General features: G+C 39.7%; 1 protein-coding gene across 8 annotated transcripts; it reads left to right on the forward strand.

Moving 5' to 3' along the window:
• The first annotated feature begins 795 nt into the window (after window positions 1–795).
• LOC127257908 (uncharacterized) lies at window positions 796–20,386 on the forward strand. Of its 8 annotated transcripts, none has more exons than XM_051284453.1 (16): window positions 797–1,163; window positions 1,242–1,403; window positions 1,631–1,810; window positions 1,937–1,994; window positions 15,695–15,745; window positions 16,101–16,183; window positions 16,545–16,632; window positions 17,261–17,302; window positions 17,393–17,467; window positions 17,576–17,644; window positions 17,861–17,976; window positions 18,809–18,921; window positions 19,201–19,280; window positions 19,404–19,524; window positions 19,969–20,035; window positions 20,125–20,386. In XM_051284453.1, the coding sequence occupies exons 1-16, from the start codon at window positions 889–891 to the stop codon at window positions 20,252–20,254; spliced, it is 1,710 nt and encodes a 569-aa protein (XP_051140410.1). In that variant the 5' UTR covers window positions 797–888; the 3' UTR covers window positions 20,255–20,386. The 8 variants fall into 8 exon arrangements, with proteins under 8 accessions (XP_051140412.1, XP_051140413.1, XP_051140410.1 ...); XM_051284452.1 differs by lacking the exon at window positions 1,937–1,994 and adding an exon at window positions 14,599–14,656; XM_051284450.1 differs by lacking the exons at window positions 1,631–1,810; window positions 1,937–1,994 and adding exons at window positions 14,293–14,472; window positions 14,599–14,656.
• The last annotated feature ends 57 nt before the right edge of the window (window positions 20,387–20,443 follow it).

The following is a 20,443-nucleotide window of genomic DNA, read 5'->3' on the forward strand; positions in this document are numbered from 1 at the left end:
GTTCGGGTGACGGTTTTCAGTACGGTTTCCCAGGGAATATTTAAGGATTTGGATCATCATTTGGCAAGGCATCTTCAATCAACTTCAACAAAGCAAAGTCAGATTTGGGGATCACCACTTTAAATTTCAGTCTTTTAATTTCCAGTGTAGTTTCTGTACGTTACAGTGTTTAGAGATTCCTAATCTCAGGCACTAATTAATCAAGTTTAAGGATATTTTCTATATCTTTGAATTTTACTTTATTTTTGTTGAAAAAATACATCAACACATTTACTTTATTGGACATCAATAATAATATCCTTTTAATTTATACTATATTATACAAATTCGTTACAATTTATTATAATATTAATTTAAGAGAAATATAATTAATAAATAATTAAAAATATAATAATAAAAATAACTAATATAATTAATTAATTTAATTTTAAAAATTATAAATTAAAAAATTTAAAATAAAATTAAAATATATTAATTTTTTTTTTAAATATAAAAATATAAGTAAGGAAGAGTATGTTTGTTTGAAGAATTTGAAACGATTTTAATTATTTATTTAATTTTTTTTTAAAAAATATTAAATTAAATATTTTTTATATTATACTATAAAATTTAATTTTATATTAAAAATATTAAATATACAATTATTTGAATTTAAATATTTTATTATTTAAATTTTAATTCAAAGTTTAAATCTCGAACGTAAAAATATGACATGGTAAGTCTGAAGAAAGAAATAATAAATATTTGTATAATATTATTAAACTTTTTTAATAAATCTATACATATCACAATTTTCACCGTACAGAGTTTCTATTTTGAAAACGAAAAGTCTGCCGCGAGCAACGATGAATTGAAGGGGGCGGGGACGAGGACGAGACGAGGGGTGTTATGTGGCCACTGAAAAGCCGGTGTCGGACCGCCTGTGCTGCGGCTGCGAAGTCGACGCTCGCCTTGTCGGAGAAGAAATGGGACGCCGTTGTCATTGGTGGTGGCCACAACGGCCTCACAGCCGCTGCGTACCTTGCACGCTCCGGCTTATCAGTAGCTGTTCTTGAGCGCCGCCATGTCATTGGTGGCGCCGCCGTCACCGAGGAAATCATCCCTGGTTTCAAGTTCTCCCGTTGCAGCTATCTCCAAAGCCTCCTTCGTCCGGCAGTTGTGAAGTATATATCTCGTTTCGTTCACTTAAATGCGGATCCTATTTATTCACTTTGAATCTGTGGTTTGTGATATTAAAATAGGGAACTGGAGTTAGCGAAGCATGGACTGAAGTTGTTGAAGAGGAATCCATCGTCTTTCACTCCATGTCTCGACGGACGTTATCTTCTGCTTGGTCCTGATAAGGAGTTGACCAAATCTGAGATTTGTAAGTTTTCCAAAGGTGATGCCGAGGCTTACCCGAGGTACATTTATCATCTCTGTCTCATTGTTGTAGTAGATTAGTTGATCTTGAAATTACCAACTGAAACCATAAGTTCCATGAATGTCGCAAGAATATTGAAGAAATGACTGCAATGCTGTAAAAACTGAATGACTGGTTAATTTCCTTAGATTCGGTAGTTTCTTGTGTGATTCTTTAGGGATGCATTGGTTTCGATGATATTATTGTGGCTTCTGTGCTTCTATCTAGGTATGAGAATCTTTTAGAGAACTTCTGTAAATTCATGGAACCACTTCTGGATTCAGTTCCTCCTGAAAAGTTGCAAAAAGCTTCATCTTTAAATCATCGAATGAAGGATAATATGTACAAGTCCATGTTTTGGGCTCAGTTGCTGCAAAGAGCGGCTTCCATGGGGCACAAAGAACTTCTGTAAGCTTTAACTTGAAGCCCCTGCACATCTTTTCAATTTTGTACAAGTAGAAGCTGATTCCTGTTTTAAAGATTAGTACGTGTTCACATTGCATTGTGGTTACTTCAAGAAGTGGAACTTTTCAGGGATTTTATGGATCTTCTGTTGTCCCCTGCTTCAAAGGTTTTGAACAATTGGTTTGAGGTAGTCCACCAATTTTCTCTCCGTGTATGATGTGATTGGTATGGTTGTCTGTTAAATGCATAAACTCTTTGCTACTTTCTGAGATTGTTATTGTGAATGCTTTTTCTCTTATCAATGAGATAAGTAAAGCCTGAAGTTTGCTACACATACCAGTTTTCCACCATTATGACATTCTTAGTTTTATTGTCAAGTACTACTCTCACATGTGTGTGTATATAAATATATAATATGTACTCCCTCCGTCCCAAATACCGTGCAACATTTCTTTTTTGGTATGTCCCAAACACCCTGCAACATTTCTAAATTAGGAAATAATTAAGTATACTTAATCTATATGCCCACACTTTATCCCATCACATTACCCCTAATAAAAAATAAAATATACACTTCTCTCTCCATCACATCACCTAATTACTTAATTATCCTACTTAATACTTCTCACCTAAAATCCCTTGCCCAACTTAAATGTAGCACCTTGTTTGGGACTGAGGGAGTATATGTGTATATATATATACATATATTGCCCTTGTTATTGAATTGTTATAGTCATCATCTTAGCACTTGCTAATGTTACCTTGTCAGTTGGTGTTCACGTTGGGTTTATGGTAGTTGATCACAAATTCACAATATAGTTGGATCATTGTTATGCTATTGCATCCATTTGCTAGCTTGCTGCATAGCCTACTAGTTAGAGCTATTTTCAAGTACTTATTTTTAATTTATGATTACATCCAAAAGAAGTTCGTCGGGACAGGGGAAAGGTAAAGGAATGGCAGATGAAATAATTAAAGGTTTTAGATGCCAACATTGTGAACGGATCAACATCAATCCATCTCTGGAAGAATTTCGTATTGAATCCTTGACGGTTCAATCTCGAAATGAGACGAAGGAAGAAGTGGTGCCTACAGAGGAAAATTCAAGATCTGTTAAATCTCGTCTGGGACCACGAATCCCTTGTCGAATGACAGAGGTTAACCAGATGAGTGATGAACCGACGTGGGCGAGTCTGGTAGATGATACTATGGACGAACCTTTATGGGCATTCTTGGCAGATGGCGAATTAGAGGAAACAGAGTGGGCAAAGATTACAGATTCTGAGCCTCAGTCGGAAGCACCTTCAATTGTGTTTCCTCCTATTCCAGAGGGTGCGAACTCCCATTTGAAACCCCTGTATGTTAATGCTCACATTTGTGGGAAACCAATCACAAAGGTTTTCGTGGATAATGGAGCAGTCTTTAATGTTATGCCATTGAAGACTCTCAAGAAGCTAGGGAAAGGAATTCATGATCTGTCCCCTGTGGAATTCGAAATGACAAGTTTTACAGGGCAGCCGACCAAGCCTGAAGGTATGATGGTTGCCACAATTGAGGTCGGACCAAAGAAAATTTCCACTGTTTTCTTTATTGTGGACGCAGATACTACATACTCTCTTTTGCTGGGACGAGATTGGATTCATGCCTCTCAATGTGTGCCATCAACCTTGCACCAACAGTTAATGTTCTGGGAAGGAAATCAGGTCTTTAAAATGGAAGCGAATGACAACCCATTCGACGTAACAGAACAAGTGGAAGAGTCAGTGTTTTATTCTAGTCATTTGGCTCCGATGTCTCAGTTGTATATGGCCAGGGAATACTCAAACAAGGGTTATAAAGTCACTGGCCAGAACTCGATGTTCTATTAAAAGAACACCTTTATTGTATGGCTCATGATAAAGCCACACCCATTTCTGTATAAGTTGTTTGTTATGGAAGATACAACTTTAGAAGTATGTAGTTCTCTTATTAATAAGTTCTATTTAAAACAGTTATTACATAAAGTAGAAAATAATAAAGAGATTCTGGATGTTCACCTCCAAGAAGATGAACAATTTCGTTGGCCCGACTTATTAGAAAAAACAGAACCAACAGCTTCATCACAAGACCCGTTATTGGAGTTTAATTTAGGAACCGAATTGGTTCCAAAAGTGATCAGGTTAAGTGGTTATTTGTCTAAAGAGCAACAAACAATGATGCTTGAAGTTATTAGAAACAACATTGATTGTTTAGCGTGGGATTATTCAGAGATGCCTGGTTTGACAAGAAGTCTAATAGAGCATCGATTGCCCATCAAAGAAGGTTGTAAACCTTACAAACAACCTCCAAGGCGAATGAGTCCAGATCTGATGCCTCAAATCAAGGAAGAAATCCAAAAACTTCTCAAAGTGGGTTTCATTCAACCTTGCCGTTATGCGGAGTGGCTGGCTAATATTGTGCCAGTGGTCAAGAAAAATGGTAAGATAAGGATATGCATCGACTTCAGGGATTTGAATCTAGCTACCCCTAAGGACGAATACGTGATGCCTATGGCCGACATGCTGATAGATGCAGCAGCAGGGCATAAAATCCTTAGTCTGATGGATGGCTATGCAGGTTATAACCAAATATTCTTGGCAGAAGAAGACATTCCTAAGACAGCATTCAGATGCCCAGGGGCTTTGGGTATTTATGAATGGACAGTCATGCCATTCGGGTTAAAGAATGCAGGGGCAACTTACCAAAGAGCCATGAATTCAATCTTTCATGATTTAATTGGCAGATCTATGGAAGTGTATATTGATGATGTTATAGTTAAATCTGCCAGTTTTGACGAACATTTGAGAGATCTTGAAGAGGCATTTGAAAGAATGAAGAAGTACAAGTTGAAGATGAATCCAACCAAATGTGCTTTTGGAATATCAGCCGGGAGCTTTCTAGGATTCTTAGTTCATGAGAGAGGAATTGAAATTGATGCCAACAAGGCTAAAGCCATTCTTGATAGTCGGCCACCCAAGACGGTTACAGAAATCCAAAGTCTGTTGGGTAAGGTGAATTATTTGAGGCGTTTCATTTCTAATGCTGCTGGCAAGGTCAGACCCATTACTAAATTGTTGAAAGCTGGAAAAATTGCCTTTGAATGGGGTCCCGACCAACAAACGGCTTTAGATGCTATCAAGCAGGCATTGGTTCACCCTCCAGTCTTGATGCCTCCCAAACAAGGTCGGCCACTCAAACTTTATTTGGCAAATACATATGAAGTGGTTAGTTGTTTATTGGCGCAGGATGGTGATGACGGGAAGGAAAGGGCAATTTACTATCTCAGTAAAACCCTTACAGGACCAGAACTGAATTACACTATCCCAGAAAAAATGTGTTATTCATTGGTCTTCGCTTGCACTAAACTCGAGCATTATTTGCTGCCCAGAAGAGTTGAGGTCATATCAAAGGTGGATCTCATCAAATTGATTTTACAGAGACCTACTATGAAGGGCAGACTCATGAAATGGGCCATCAAATTGGCTCCTTTCGATCTTCACCATTCCCCACTGAGGGCAATTAAGGGACAAGCAGTAGCCGACTTCTTGGCAGAATTCTCACAAGTCGGGTATTCTCTTTGTGATAGTGTCCGACCATTTAGTTGTGCATCATATCCGGATAATCTACAGGTCGGATGTGTGCCTTATATAAGTACCAGAACATGGTTGATGTTCTTTGATGGTTCTACCTCTGGAAACAAATCGGGGGCAGGGGTCTTTTTGCAAGGACCTGATGGTCAAAAGATCAACTTACAACTACGATTGGAATCCATGACCCATAATTCGGCAGAATATGAAGCTTTAATTTTGGGTTTGGAGGCTTTAATTGCCAGGAAGGTCCAGTCTGTAATCATAAGGGGGGATTCTCAATTAGTAGTCATCCAGGTAAACAATCAATATGTGTGCAATTACCCTCATCTTCGCAGATATAGGGACATTGTGAGTCGGTTACTGACAAAAATCTCAGAAGTAATAATTGAGTTCATTCCGAGGGAAGAAAACCAACGTGCTGATGAATTGGCTCAAAGGGCATGTAAAGGAATTCTGGAGGATATGTGGTCGGAGGTCAAGTCGGGCATAGAAGGAAAGACAGACCCGATCTGCGAAGTTACGGTCGGGCAAGAGGATATCGGTCAGGAGTCCGACTGCGAGGTTACGGTCGGGCAAGAGGATATTGGACAGGAGCCCGACTGCGAAGTTACGAACGGGCAAGAGGATATTGGACAGGAGCCCGACTGTGAAGTTACGGTCGAGCAAGAGGCTGTCGGTCAGGAGCCCGATTGTGAAGTTATGATCGGGCAGGAGAGTGTCGGACAGGAGCCCGACTGCGAGCCTGTCGGGCAGGAGACGGTCGGTCAGGAGCCCGATTGCGAAGTTTTTATCGGACAGAAGTCCGATGGCGAAACAGTGTCCGATTGGAGAACGGAGCTTATCCTGTATTTACAGAATCCTGGTGCGAGTGTTTCAATTGCGATACGATTGAAGGCTTTACGTTTTCAATTGATAAATGGAATTTTGTACAAGAGATCATTTGAAGGTTTACTTTTGAAATGCTTGGGATCTGAAGAAGCTCTAGAAGTGATGACAGAAGTACATGGTGGGATATGTGGAGCTCATCGGGCAGGTCTCAATATGAGATGGGCCATTCATCGCTTGGGTTTTTTCTGGCCTAAGATTTTTGAGGATTGCATACAATTTGCAAAAGGCTGCCAGGAATGTCAGAGACATGGAAACTTAAATCATTTGCCAGTAACCGAATTACAATTCTTGGCAAAACCATGGCCTTTTAAATCGTGGGCTATGGATATTATTGGTAAGATACATCCTGCTTCATCGAAACATCACTGTTTCATATTGGTCGCGACTGATTACTTTACCAAATGGGTGGAAGCGGTTGCTTTGAAAAATGTGGATCAGAAAGAAGTGATAGACTTCGTTTTGCACCAAATTATTTACAGATATGGTATTCCTCAGTCTATAACAACCGACCAAGGCTTGGTCTTTACAGGGGAAAGGTTCTCTAATTTCTTGGCAGAATTCGGTGTTCGGTTACATCATTCTTCACCTTATTATCCCCAAGCCAATGGACAGGCGGAAGCAGCAAATAAGATTATCATTGGGATTATAAAGAAGATGATTGAAGGGAACCCAAGAAAGTGGCATTTGTTATTGTCTCAGGCTTTATGGGCACATAGAAATACCAGAAATACGGCCACAGGGTTCTCACCGTACCAACTTACGTTTGGCCAAGATGCTGTTTTACCAGCCGAAATTCGAGTATCATCCGGCCGAACAGAATTTACTGATAGTGATCTTACAAAGGAATACCAACAACTTATGTTGCAGCAGTTAGAAGATTTGGATGTTAACCGTCTCCATGCAATAGATCGAAGTGTGAAACAGAGTGAAATCAGAGCAAGGAGTTACGGAAAGAAAGTTCTTCACAGGACATTCCAAAAAGGAGACCTAGTCTGGAAGACCATTCTTCCTACATATAAGAAAACTGATCAATTGGGAAAGTGGTCACCGAATTGGGAAGGACCATACATTGTTCAAAAAGATATTGGAAATGGCGCGTTCATTATTGTAAATCATGAAGGTAGAAGAGTACATGATTGTATTAATGCCAAATATCTGAAGAGGTATTATCCTGCCTTTTCAGATAACAAAACTGCCTGAAACCACATATTATTCAGAACCCATTTATGGGGGTTCGAACCTACTGGAAGGTTCATTTCTGTTAGTCATCGTGTAGTTGTGAGAAATTTTCTGTCTCTGAATCAGACTTTTCATCCCAGTGAGTGGATATTAGCTCTGGTTCTTCTTCAATAAGATCTTCCAAGTCTGGTCGGTACCTTTCCCATTGGCTTTGCATGTCATCTAGATCTTGGTGGGTACGTGCTTGCATGTCTGTTAGGGCTTGATGTTCACGGTCAACAATGGTACGCAATCTTGAAAAGACTTTTCGTTGATTGGAAAATATGTTATCCCAACCAAGGTCTGGAAGTATGGTTGCTGCATGATTTTCAATCATTTCCATGTGATGATGGAGATCAGGGATGCGGCTGAGGATGTCACGAAGAGGTTCATACCCCTCAATGACTTTTTCCATCAGGCGGATGACGCGATGAATAGTTCTTCTACCTCGTTGGGAGAATCGGAATTTGAAGTCTAGTTGCTTGAGTATATATAACAAGTCTTCTGCATGGCCTCCAATAGGGTGATTACCTACAAAGAAGGGTTGAAGAACACCCTCCCAGTTGCTTGATGGAACATGAGGTCGGTCATTCGCCATGTTTGTTCACACTTTCAGTGTTTTGATTTTTAAAATATGCCTGGGAATATGTTTCTTAAAATGTGAGAAACAGTGTGCTTTTAAAGAAGGAGTTTGGTTCGTTTCCTATAAAGCTGGGAATTGAAAGGTGATCCTTGTTTTGAGAGAAGAAAGAAAAAAAAATGGATTACTAAGTCAGTTGTTGTTACAAAGGGGGAAATATTACAACAGTGCCCCTAGGGCAGTTTTTATCTGTGTCCATTTGTTTTCATCCCTGGATAGCCTTCTGGTATTGGCAGCCGTCTGATATCTTCCGATGAATTGGGATCGGGCTTGGGTTTTCAGCTCTTGATCCAATTCAGCCTCATTTTTGGTATACTTCTCAAGCAGATGCTGTTCATTGGTAATTTGCTTATCCAGGGTAGACTGTTCTTTCCTCAGCTCCCGCAATTCTGCCTCCTTTTTCTGAATGGCATCATCAACCAGAGCTTTCGTGCTAAGGAGACCACCCAGTCTTCCAGTAGTATGCTGAAGGGATTCTCGAGTCTTGGCCAAAGAATTCTCCAGCGTTGTTTGATCGAAGTCGGGCTGGGGGGTTTCGGCTGACAGAAGGCCAATGACTACCATTTCAGTCTTGAGCTCTGTAAGTCTTTCCATCAGCCGATGCAGAATGGGGACGGCTGGTGATTCCGTTGGAGTGTAAAAAAGAAGGCCACCAACCGTCTGAATGAGTTTGTCCAATAAGTCGGACCTTAGTTCGGACAGGGGACGGTTAATGGCCTCAGTGAACACAGTCTGGGCCTCCGCTGGAACCGGAACAGTCGATAGGACGGCTAAGTCCGAAGGCCCCTGCAAGTCCTACAATGTCAATAAATATTCCAAGGGGGTTGCAAGTTTGTTCAAAGAAGATATGTGGTACCTCTGGGCGGACTGTTGTCAGTGAGGGGGGTAGCAATGAGGTCGGTCGAGCTGGGCAGACAGCTGGTATAACAGCAGCCGACTCGTCGGCTGCTGCGAATGGTCGCTGAGGTGCCGACCTGGGTCCCTATGGAAAGTAGTATTGGAAACAGTTAGTGTTTTTCGAAAGAAAAGTTATGACCTGGATTGGTTTAATCTTACCAAATTCACAGAAGTCTCCGAATCGGATGAAGACATTTCTTCCATTTCTGGAGGTTGGGCTGCCACAGGTGGTTCTTCTGCCTGCCATTCGATGGCTAGGGGGGGCGCCGCTGCTGGTAGGGCGGTTGCAGGTTGGACGGCTACATCTAGAGCCACTGCAGCCAGGATCTCTGGGGCACCTTCGATTTCGGGATCAGCAGCATCAGGGATGTCGTTCTGAGGGTCAGCTTCGGCGAGGGCGGCTGGTTTTTCCTTTGATATAGATGAGTCTGATGCCATGTATGACGGCCGACCCATCTGGGAAGTAGTCCCCTCGCTGTCAGAAGAGACCCCTGCTGCTGATGGGATGGGTGAAGGTGTCTATGGAAAAATCATGAAGATGTTTGTTGTTAAATATATTAAGGTTGATCATCCGAATCTTAAGTCTTGCTGATAAGGAACTTACTGGTTCTATAGGCACTGTTGGTAAAGATTGTTTCCTGGTCGGGGGCCTGGCCCGACCACTCCTCGGTACGGGAGGAGGGGTTTGCCTCCGCGTCGGGTCCTCCGCCCGACTGCTCATTGGCAAATTGGTCTGGACCAAAGGCCCGATTGAATGGTCGGTTGGTGCTGGCGTCGGTTGCTTGGTCGGTGTCACCAAGGTCGGTTCTGGGGAATGAAATGAGTGAAATCAAAGTTATGATATAGTGAATTGGTTCACGGTGTTAAGAAACATTACCAATTCGGGGTCGGGTCCTTGCTGACGTCCTAGTTATTCCAAGGTCTGCTAGTGTTTGCTGGTCGGTCTCCGAGGTCGGGGGTGTTTGCAGCTGGGAAGTTTTTCTTTTGCGCGTGGGACCCCCAGATCCGATTCCCGGGGCGGTTGTTTGTTTTTGGGTGCTAGTATGTATCGCCGCCCCTAGAACCAGTCCTTGGGGAGGGAGGAGTACGTTCAGCAACCGACCCTCATCAGGGGATATCAGGGACCATACGACCGACCACCATTCATTGAAAGTATCTACACTCTCAGGGTTGGAGCGGAAGGGAATATAAGAATTGGAAATTATATACGTGGTAAGCTGGGAGATATAAGAAGGGATTGAATTAGGAAGGACTCGTCGGTCGGGACTTTGAAAAATTATTTGGGGACCCGCGACGGGTCCGGGGATACCTTGGCAACAGCCGAACTGACGCGCCATGAATTGAGGTTCATAGTTAAAAGTGTAAAAAGTTTTCTGCCCTTTTTTATCAAGTTTCTTGCTACTAAAAAGAGACCTGGGTTTGAGGGCGACGTCCCAGGCGAAAGGATAGGTGGGATGAGGACAAGGCTCAGGAGTCGGAAGCGGGTTTGGTACTGGAAAGGGCCAAAAATGGTCGGGAGCATAACCCGCATACTTTTTATACATAGAAAATCGAGAGTTACTGCGGGTATCTGTTAAAATGGCAGTTATTATTGGATCGGATGATTGGAGTTTATTGCGTCCTGAGCAGAGTCGGTTGAGGACTAATCCTAAATGTTTTTCAGATGTTGGCATAGTGGGCGGAGATCCTAAGTTAAACGCGTTGGGAAAGTAAAGACGGAACCAAAGTTCTAAAAACCAAAAAGGACCCGACGCGGCAGTGTCTAATTTCCTATTATCGTTATCTGTTAAACGAAGGCTAACCCGGGTGAGTCCTTCAAACAGATTGGCTAAAAATAGGGTACCAAGGGAGAAGAACCGACCTGACGCAATATGAATGGCCAGGTCGAGGTGAGAAGGAAGAACACTTTTGGAAGGAGAAACAATGATGTACCTACAAAGCCAGAACAGAATAAAGGCAGTATGCTCCCGGTCGGTTACAGGAGTCCCTGGAGCCCCTTGCTGGTCGGTTGCGAACTTTGTCCAACCCCATTCCTTCACACCTTGTAAAGACCATCCCGGATGGTCTTCTGATGGCTCCTGCCCATCTAGGGCTCCCATTACAGGGTCTTCACCCACGACTGGGAGATGTGCGATCATGGCCACGTCCATAAGGGTTGGGCCAAAGGGGGCCGAGGGCAAAAGGAAAGTCCCATTTTCCGCATTCCAGAAGGCGGACATGGCCAACAACACCTTCTCATGCAGGTTGATAGGCATGGTAGACAGTAGTATTGCTTGGTCGATCTTTTGGGATCGCCATTGGGTCTGGAAGTGTTCTGCTACTCGTCGATACCAAGCACGATACAGATCTTTTGGGTCTGTGAGATGGGTCTTGATGCTGTCTCGGATGCGAACTGCTTGGTAGTTGGGATTGTTGATAGCCAAGGCGTTGCGAGATTCCAAAACTTCCCTCATCCGATTTGAATCTTCGGGAGTAGTGCAATATGGACGGATCGTCGGAGTTAGTACTTTCGAGGCTGAAAATGGACCTTCTGGAAGGGTTCCGTCGAAAGGAAGGGCAGGAATGTATTGATTCGCCATAGTTAGAATGTTTTGGGATTGTGATTCACACAGGCTTGTATTGCGAAGAAGGAATAAACCAGGAGTGTTGCAGTAACTGGTGTAGTTGCTAAGGGAGTTTCTCGAGAAGGTAGTGCTTTATGAACTTCCAAACATTTATTGGCGTTTGAAAGTCCCTTGGCGGCGGGCAAGTTGTTACGTACGAAATTTAGAATTAGGTTAAAAGCCCAAGGTAAAACGAGGAATGGGCCTGGCTATAGGGTTGATTGAGCTGGCTGAAGGACACCGTGAGGAAATCAAGGAAAATAAATTTATTTATTTATTTCTAAGAAAAATTCAAGTCGGAAGGTCTTCAGGTCGGGAGGCCCTCAAGATGAAAGACCTCAAGTCGGACGGTCTTCAGGTCGGGAGATCCGCAAGACTGAAAGACCTCAAGTCGGACGGTCTTCAGGTCGGGAGGTCCGCAAGACGGAAAGACCTCAAGTCGGAAGGTCTTCAGGTCGAGAGGTCCGCAAGACGGAAAGACCTCAAGTCGGAAGGTCTTCAGGTCGGGAGGTCCTCAAGATGAAAGACCTCAAGTCGGACGGTCTTCAGGTCGGGAGATCCGCAAGACGGAAAGACCTCAAGTCGGAAGGTCTTCCGGTCGGGAGGTCCGCAAGACGGAAAGACCTCAAGTCGGAAGGTTTTCAGGTCGGGAGGTCCGCAAGACGGGAAGACGATGAGTCGGAAGGTTTTCAAGTCGGGAGGTCCTCGAGACGGAAAGTCGTTGAGATGGGATATCCGCAGGTCGGGTAAACTGTAGGTCGGATAGAAGGAGGAGTCGGACAAACACGGAGGCCTTTGATCAAAGACAGGGGGCGGTTGATATGGAGGTCGGCCCAAGTGGGGTCGGGCGAAGAAGTAGGTCGGACGAAGGACGAAGTCGGGCCAAAAGAGCGGAAGGTCTGTGGTCGGCTCAAGGAGTGAAATATAGGGAATTTTGGTCTGCTGGGGACACGTGTCAGCATAAGAAAGGTTGGAAGACGGTTGAGAAGGAGACGTTGTAACCGTTCGGGTGACGGTTTTCAGTACGGTTTCCCAGGGAATATTTAAGGATTTGGATCATCATTTGGCAAGGCATCTTCAATCAACTTCAACAAAGCAAAGTCAGATTTGGGGATCACCACTTTAAATTTCAGTCTTTTAATTTCCAGTGTAGTTTCTGTACGTTACAGTGTTTAGAGATTCCTAATCTCAGGCACTAATTAATCAAGTTTAAGGATATTTTCTATATCTTTGAATTTTACTTTATTTTTGTTGAAAAAATACATCAACACATTTACTTTATTGGACATCAATAATAATATCCTTTTAATTTATACTATATTATACAAATTCGTTACAATTTATTATAATATTAATTTAAGAGAAATATAATTAATAAATAATTAAAAATATAATAATAAAAATAACTAATATAATTAATTAATTTAATTTTAAAAATTATAAATTAAAAAATTTAAAATAAAATTAAAATATATTAATTTTTTTTTAAATATAAAAATATAAGTAAGGAAGAGTATGTTTGTTTGAAGAATTTGAAACGATTTTAATTATTTATTTAATTTTTTTTTAAAAATATTAAATTAAATATTTTTTATATTATACTATAAAATTTAATTTTATATTAAAAATATTAAATATACAATTATTTGAATTTAAATATTTTATTATTTAAATTTTAATTCAAAGTTTAAATCTCGAACGTAAAAATATGACATGGTAAGTCTGAAGAAAGAAATAATAAATATTTGTATAATATTATTAAACTTTTTTAATAAATCTATACATATCACAATTTTCACCGTACAGAGTTTCTATTTTGAAAACGAAAAGTCTGCCGCGAGCAACGATGAATTGAAGGGGGCGGGGACGAGGACGAGACGAGGGGTGTTATGTGGCCACTGAAAAGCCGGTGTCGGACCGCCTGTGCTGCGGCTGCGAAGTCGACGCTCGCCTTGTCGGAGAAGAAATGGGACGCCGTTGTCATTGGTGGTGGCCACAACGGCCTCACAGCCGCTGCGTACCTTGCACGCTCCGGCTTATCAGTAGCTGTTCTTGAGCGCCGCCATGTCATTGGTGGCGCCGCCGTCACCGAGGAAATCATCCCTGGTTTCAAGTTCTCCCGTTGCAGCTATCTCCAAAGCCTCCTTCGTCCGGCAGTTGTGAAGTATATATCTCGTTTCGTTCACTTAAATGCGGATCCTATTTATTCACTTTGAATCTGTGGTTTGTGATATTAAAATAGGGAACTGGAGTTAGCGAAGCATGGACTGAAGTTGTTGAAGAGGAATCCATCGTCTTTCACTCCATGTCTCGACGGACGTTATCTTCTGCTTGGTCCTGATAAGGAGTTGACCAAATCTGAGATTTGTAAGTTTTCCAAAGGTGATGCCGAGGCTTACCCGAGGTACATTTATCATCTCTGTCTCATTGTTGTAGTAGATTAGTTGATCTTGAAATTACCAACTGAAACCATAAGTTCCATGAATGTCGCAAGAATATTGAAGAAATGACTGCAATGCTGTAAAAACTGAATGACTGGTTAATTTCCTTAGATTCGGTAGTTTCTTGTGTGATTCTTTAGGGATGCATTGGTTTCGATGATATTATTGTGGCTTCTGTGCTTCTATCTAGGTATGAGAATCTTTTAGAGAACTTCTGTAAATTCATGGAACCACTTCTGGATTCAGTTCCTCCTGAAAAGTTGCAAAAAGCTTCATCTTTAAATCATCGAATGAAGGATAATATGTACAAGTCCATGTTTTGGGCTCAGTTGCTGCAAAGAGCGGCTTCCATGGGGCACAAAGAACTTCTGTAAGCTTTAACTTGAAGCCCCTGCACATCTTTTCAATTTTGTACAAGTAGAAGCTGATTCCTGTTTTAAAGATTAGTACGTGTTCACATTGCATTGTGGTTACTTCAAGAAGTGGAACTTTTCAGGGATTTTATGGATCTTCTGTTGTCCCCTGCTTCAAAGGTTTTGAACAATTGGTTTGAGGTAGTCCACCAATTTTCTCTCCGTGTATGATGTGATTGGTATGGTTGTCTGTTAAATGCATAAACTCTTTGCTACTTTCTGAGATTGTTATTGTGAATGCTTTTTCTCTTATCAATGAGATAAGTAAAGCCTGAAGTTTGCTACACATACCAGTTTTCCACCATTATGACATTCTTAGTTTTATTGTCAAGTACTACTCTCACATGTGTGTGTATATAAATATATAATATGTACTCCCTCCGTCCCAAATACCGTGCAACATTTCTTTTTTGGTATGTCCCAAACACCCTGCAACATTTCTAAATTAGGAAATAATTAAGTATACTTAATCTATATGCCCACACTTTATCCCATCACATTACCCCTAATAAAAAATAAAATATACACTTCTCTCTCCATCACATCACCTAATTACTTAATTATCCTACTTAATACTTCTCACCTAAAATCCCTTGCCCAACTTAAATGTAGCACCTTGTTTGGGACTGAGGGAGTATATGTGTATATATATATACATATATTGCCCTTGTTATTGAATTGTTATAGTCATCATCTTAGCACTTGCTAATGTTACCTTGTCAGTTGGTGTTCACGTTGGGTTTATGGTAGTTGATCACAAATTCACAATATAGTTGGATCATTGTTATGCTATTGCATCCATTTGCTAGCTTGCTGCATAGCCTACTAGTTAGAGCTATTTTCAAGTACTTATTTTTAATTTATGATTACATCCAATAGTCATATGATGATTGCCAAAGTATTTCACTTGGCTTTATCCTTCGAATTATTAGTAAATTTCTTTACTTGTTTATGTTGTTTTCAGTCTTTTTTACTAAATTGCAATTAACAGGACCTACCTTACAAATAGGCTCACACTCTTAAGTGTTATAATCAATTGTGCTATTCTGCTTTGGGTAGTAATATTAGGAGTTTTTAACTTTTATAATATTACAATACCTTATTTTTATTATTATTATTTTCATTTTTTCTCTTTATACTTGCTCCTTTATTTTCTGAACTTGAATGATTTATTTGCAGTCTGATGTCCTGAAGGCAACACTTGGAACGGATGCAATTATAGGATCCACGGTTGAATTTTCCTTACTGTAGCTTGTGATGTACATTAAGAGTTAAAACATTGCTGCCTTTTATGATTATTTTTTAGTCTGACAAAGGTTTTCTTTAGTTCTCTCCCTAGAATTTTAACTTATAATGGTCATATTGTAAAATGTTTTCTCAGTAGAAAGAGGATTTAAATGAAACAATGGTAACAATTAGGAATGCTCTGCTGATGGAAAGTGGTATAACAGCTCAGAATGAAATTCTGTAGCAATACTAACAAAGTTATTTGAGAATTGGTGTATGTACTATTTAGATATAAAAAACTAAATTTAAATATTCATGACTTGTGCATTATTCTCATATGGGTTTTTTTTTTTCTTAGGGTAGTGTAAAGACACCTGGTAGTGGATATGTCTTGCTACATCATGTGATGGGGGAAACAGATGGGGACCGTGGAATTTGGTCGTGAGTATCTTTTCTAAGTTGAGGACACTCACTTGAAAGTTCTAGAAACTAATCTGCATATTGAAATTACCTTAGTTCCTTCAAATGTGAATACATCCTGATTTAAGTTTCTCTCTCAGCAGGAAAAGTGTTAAACCACATGTAACTTTATGATTCGTATAATTCAAAGTGCAGAATCTTTTACATGAAAGTTTTTTAAAAGGCAGAAAATTGCCCATCTGCATGTGTCAAATGGCAAAGTGTTTTCAATTAGATCTTTGCTAAAGACGAATATGTGTGGACCTGACTGAGAGTGAGAAGTGCAAATGAAACCATCTTTATTGTCATCATTACATTTTATTTTTTTTTCATTTATATTCAGTTATGTTGAAGGTGGCATGGGGTCCGTGTCTTTGGCCATTTCTAATGCTGCTAGGGAAGCTGGTGCTACAATAATGACCAATGTTGAAGTAAGTTATAGGAGACTAATAATGTTACCTGTACACTTCCACATTATGTAGCAACTCAGAATTAGATTTCATATTTTTGGTTTTCAGCATGGGTATGCTGTCGAGTTTATGCATCAAAGATTGAATCTTCTTCCTCTCTATATACTATTACTAATATAGAGACATACATAATGATAAATGGATGAACAAAAATTTCATGTATTGCACTAATCCAGCACTAGTTACCACTAATTAATACTAATAATATCTAATGTTAATACATAACTATAATATCAGCTATATAACCTTTGCAATTGTGGTAGAGTAAATCCATAACTTTCTGGTTTTGATTATTGTCCTTGATTGTAGTTATTAGTAGACCGCTATTTTTGGCCTTGATAGTTTACTTCTTCACTGCATCTTTTGACGAAGTCCCACTGATGATATCGGGAGATTCATATAAGTTGATATATTTGCAAAGTAAACATCGTTATCCGGCCATTCTTTTATCTAGCTTTTACATCTCATGGAGTGATTATATTCTTCTCTCATTTATCATGTTCTTCACTGTTCTAGGATCATAATGTGTAATTTCTTCTGCTATAATTTATTCATGTTAGTAGTGAAGTTTTATGATTTTTCTCTGTAGGTATCAAAATTGATTATTGATGATTCAGGCAGAGTGTCTGGGGTAGGTGTGCTGCCAAATCTTTCTAGATTACCATTACAAGCCTCTATACTATCATCTATTTATAAAAGATTTATTAGTTGAATTGTTTAGGTTTTATTGGCTAACGATATGCAAGTGCATTCTTCTGTTGTTTTGTCAAATGCAACCCCATACAAAACATTCACAGTAAGTTCGATTCTGTTCCTTTATGATACACCCTGACATCAGATACAATTCAATTGTATGTATGATATGTAACCGCAGATGCTTACATGGATAGCCTTGCTTATGCAGGAATTCCTGCCACAAGACGTTGTCCCTGATGATTTTCTCCAAGCTATCAAGAACACTGATTATAGCTCTGTGAGGATGCTACTATGTGGATCAATAATTCTTCACTGAAACGTTGCATATGTGGCTTTTTTAAGAAAACCTGCAGTCTGCCATTTTGCAATTTTTTTATTCTAATTTTCTTTTGATGTGTATCAGTTTGAGGATCTTTGTCCGTATGTGTTTTTGTCGTATTGTCTTTTCAAAGTTTCTAGTTATTTGACAACTCTATTTTTACTGCTTGGTCAGGCAACTACAAAAATCAACTTGGCTGTTGACAAATTGCCACAGTTTCATTGCTGCAAATTGAACGGTGGTGATGCTGGTCCTCAGCATATGGGTACCATTCACATTGGTTCAGAGAGGTACTTCATAAATTATATAGTTTATGTCGTTTAGTGAGTATATATGGAAGGAGAAATGGGTAGACACAAATTTAATATCTAGCACTAATAAAAACTATGTAATGCTAATAATATCTAACACAAATATACAACTACAATTTCAGCCTAACCTTTGCAAAAGAAAAACCCCCATCACTTGCTGCTCTTAATTTTTGCCCTTGATTCTAGCAATCAGTAGACCATAACTATTGTCCCACAATTATTGCCCTTGATGAATACATGCCACAGATGCTTTGTTAATATGCTTTATTCTTATCATGATTCATATTATATCATTTGATGTACAGCATACATTGTTCCAAGCTACAGTACCTGTAATATTCTATATTGGATCTTGTCGGAAGAAAGGGTTTGAGAACAATTTCAGTAACTTTGACATTTTTAGATGGTGAAAAATATTTGATGACTTGTGTATAGGTCTTGAAGTCTTGAAGTAATAAAAAACAGGTTATGTGAGATAGCAAATTAGTAATACAGTAAGGTGGGGCCAAAATCTCAAATCTCAAGCACTTTAGCCATGCTTGGATTTCTGTTTTTGGTTTATAGGGCCAATATGCTCCACAGTCTGAGAATTGTTAATTGAGACACTTTCTATGAGTAAGCTTTTTCTTGTATAGTTGAGAGATGTGAATATTTCCCAGCTCAGATTATTTTCTAAGCTACACACTTCTTGCCTTTGTTACTCATGTCTCCTTACAAAGTTTAGAAAGAAGAGAATTTCCTAAACCTATTGTATTCTATTTTATCTTCTGAGGAATGTCAAGTGACATTACATTGTCTTTTCTGTATTCAGTTTGGAGGAGATTGATTCTGCCTGTCAGGATTCTGTAAATGGTATACCATCTAGAAGACCTGTAATCGAAATGACAATTCCTTCTGCATTGGACAAGACTATTTCTCCGCCGGGTATTTGCCAAATTCTTGGTGATTTATTCACGTGCTCTGTGCTGAGGATATTAGTGTTCTGTTCCTCGGAATTTTGCTTCATGTCTACTGTTCTAGAAAATTTATGAAAGTAGGATTACTATAATGCATCAAATGTGATCAGACAAAAATACAGAAAAAAGACAACTAAGAAGAACATGACGAGTAGTTGTAGTTGTCTAGGTTGTTCATTTGTTATTTTGGAAATTATTTATAATCTTACACTGCTGGGTGTAGTAACATTTTAGTGATTCTATGCAGGGAAGCATGTCATTAACCTCTTTGTTCAGTACACACCTTACAAACCTGCTGACGGCAGCTGGGAGGATCCTGAATACAGAGTAAGAATGTTTGTAATTCGTACCCGCGACCCTGCGATTCTGAATTCTTTCTTGTTGACAATGCATCTTCCAAGTCCATTTTCTTGTTAAAATGCATCTTGTAACACTGACCCCATGGCATAGGAATCCTTTGCTCAAAGATGCTTCAACTTAATTGAGGAATATGCCCCTGGCTTTAGCTCATCAGTCATCGGCTATGATATGTTAACTCCACCAGATCTTGAAAGAGAGATTGGTTTGACAGGTAAAGTTAATGTAGTTTACTTAAGAAATTATGCTAAATGCTTTTTTACTTCGATACTTCTTTTGACTGCTGCTTCAAATGCAAAGCTTACTAGTATATTTACCTTCAGATATGATAAATAATTCAGCATAAGCTGAAATTAATCCACACCCTTACTTTGAATCTAGTTATTTTAATTAAATAAATAATCTAATTAACTAATGGTGTGGATCAAATTCAGCATCTAATCCACTCCGATATTTGTTTGTCAGTATCTATTACTAACTGCCAATAAGCTTCAATTATTGTCTATGACCCTGCATATAGAAGAAGTTTTTAATCTTTACATTTCAAGGTGATGTTTGAGTCCATCTGAATACGGAAGCTAATCAACATATGCCAAGTGAATTTCCATACCCTGGATTTTGTCTGATGCTGATTATCCCGAGTTCCTAACACTAACAGGAGGAAACATCTTTCATGGAGCCATGGGATTGGATTCCTTGTTTCTGATGCGGCCAGTGAAAGGATGGTAAAACTGATGCTAGCCTTCTTTTCGGCCTTAATTGTATCTCGCTGTCTGAAAACAAATAATTATCCATGCTGTTCTTGGCTTAATAGGTCAAGCTATCGGACACCATTACAGGGTCTTTATCTATGTGGGAGCGGAACACATCCCGGGGGCGGTGTAATGGGTGCTCCCGGGCGCAATGCTGCACACGTGGTGATTGAAGATATTAAGAAACATTGATGTAATAATCATGTATACTTTTGATCACCAAACAATGACTAAGGTAAGTATCTCATGGGCTCGTACTTTGTCTACCATGGAAACATTCGAGAAAAGTTCTTACTTCCTTCCTATGCAATCGCCTGAACTATTCATCGTGTTGGTTTTTCCTAGTAGAGAAGATACAATGTGATATACTGTGACAGTCGA

This window comes from Andrographis paniculata, unplaced genomic scaffold (assembly GCF_009805555.1).
Source record: "Andrographis paniculata isolate CXL003 unplaced genomic scaffold, ASM980555v1 Contig59END, whole genome shotgun sequence".
Classification (NCBI taxonomy): Eukaryota; Viridiplantae; Streptophyta; class Magnoliopsida; order Lamiales; family Acanthaceae; genus Andrographis; species Andrographis paniculata.

Excerpts from the sequence above, each read along its gene's own strand:
- LOC127257908 (XM_051284453.1), top strand. The coding sequence starts at position 889 with ATGTGGCCACTGAAAAGCCGGTGTCGGACCGCCTGTGCTGCGGCTGCG. Across the intron at positions 1,811-1,936 it reads ATGGGGCACAAAGAACTTCT|GGATTTTATGGATCTTCTGT; the intron begins GTAAGCTTTAAC and ends GGAACTTTTCAG. Across the intron at positions 17,303-17,392 it reads ATTCAGGCAGAGTGTCTGGG|GTTTTATTGGCTAACGATAT; the intron begins GTAGGTGTGCTG and ends TGAATTGTTTAG.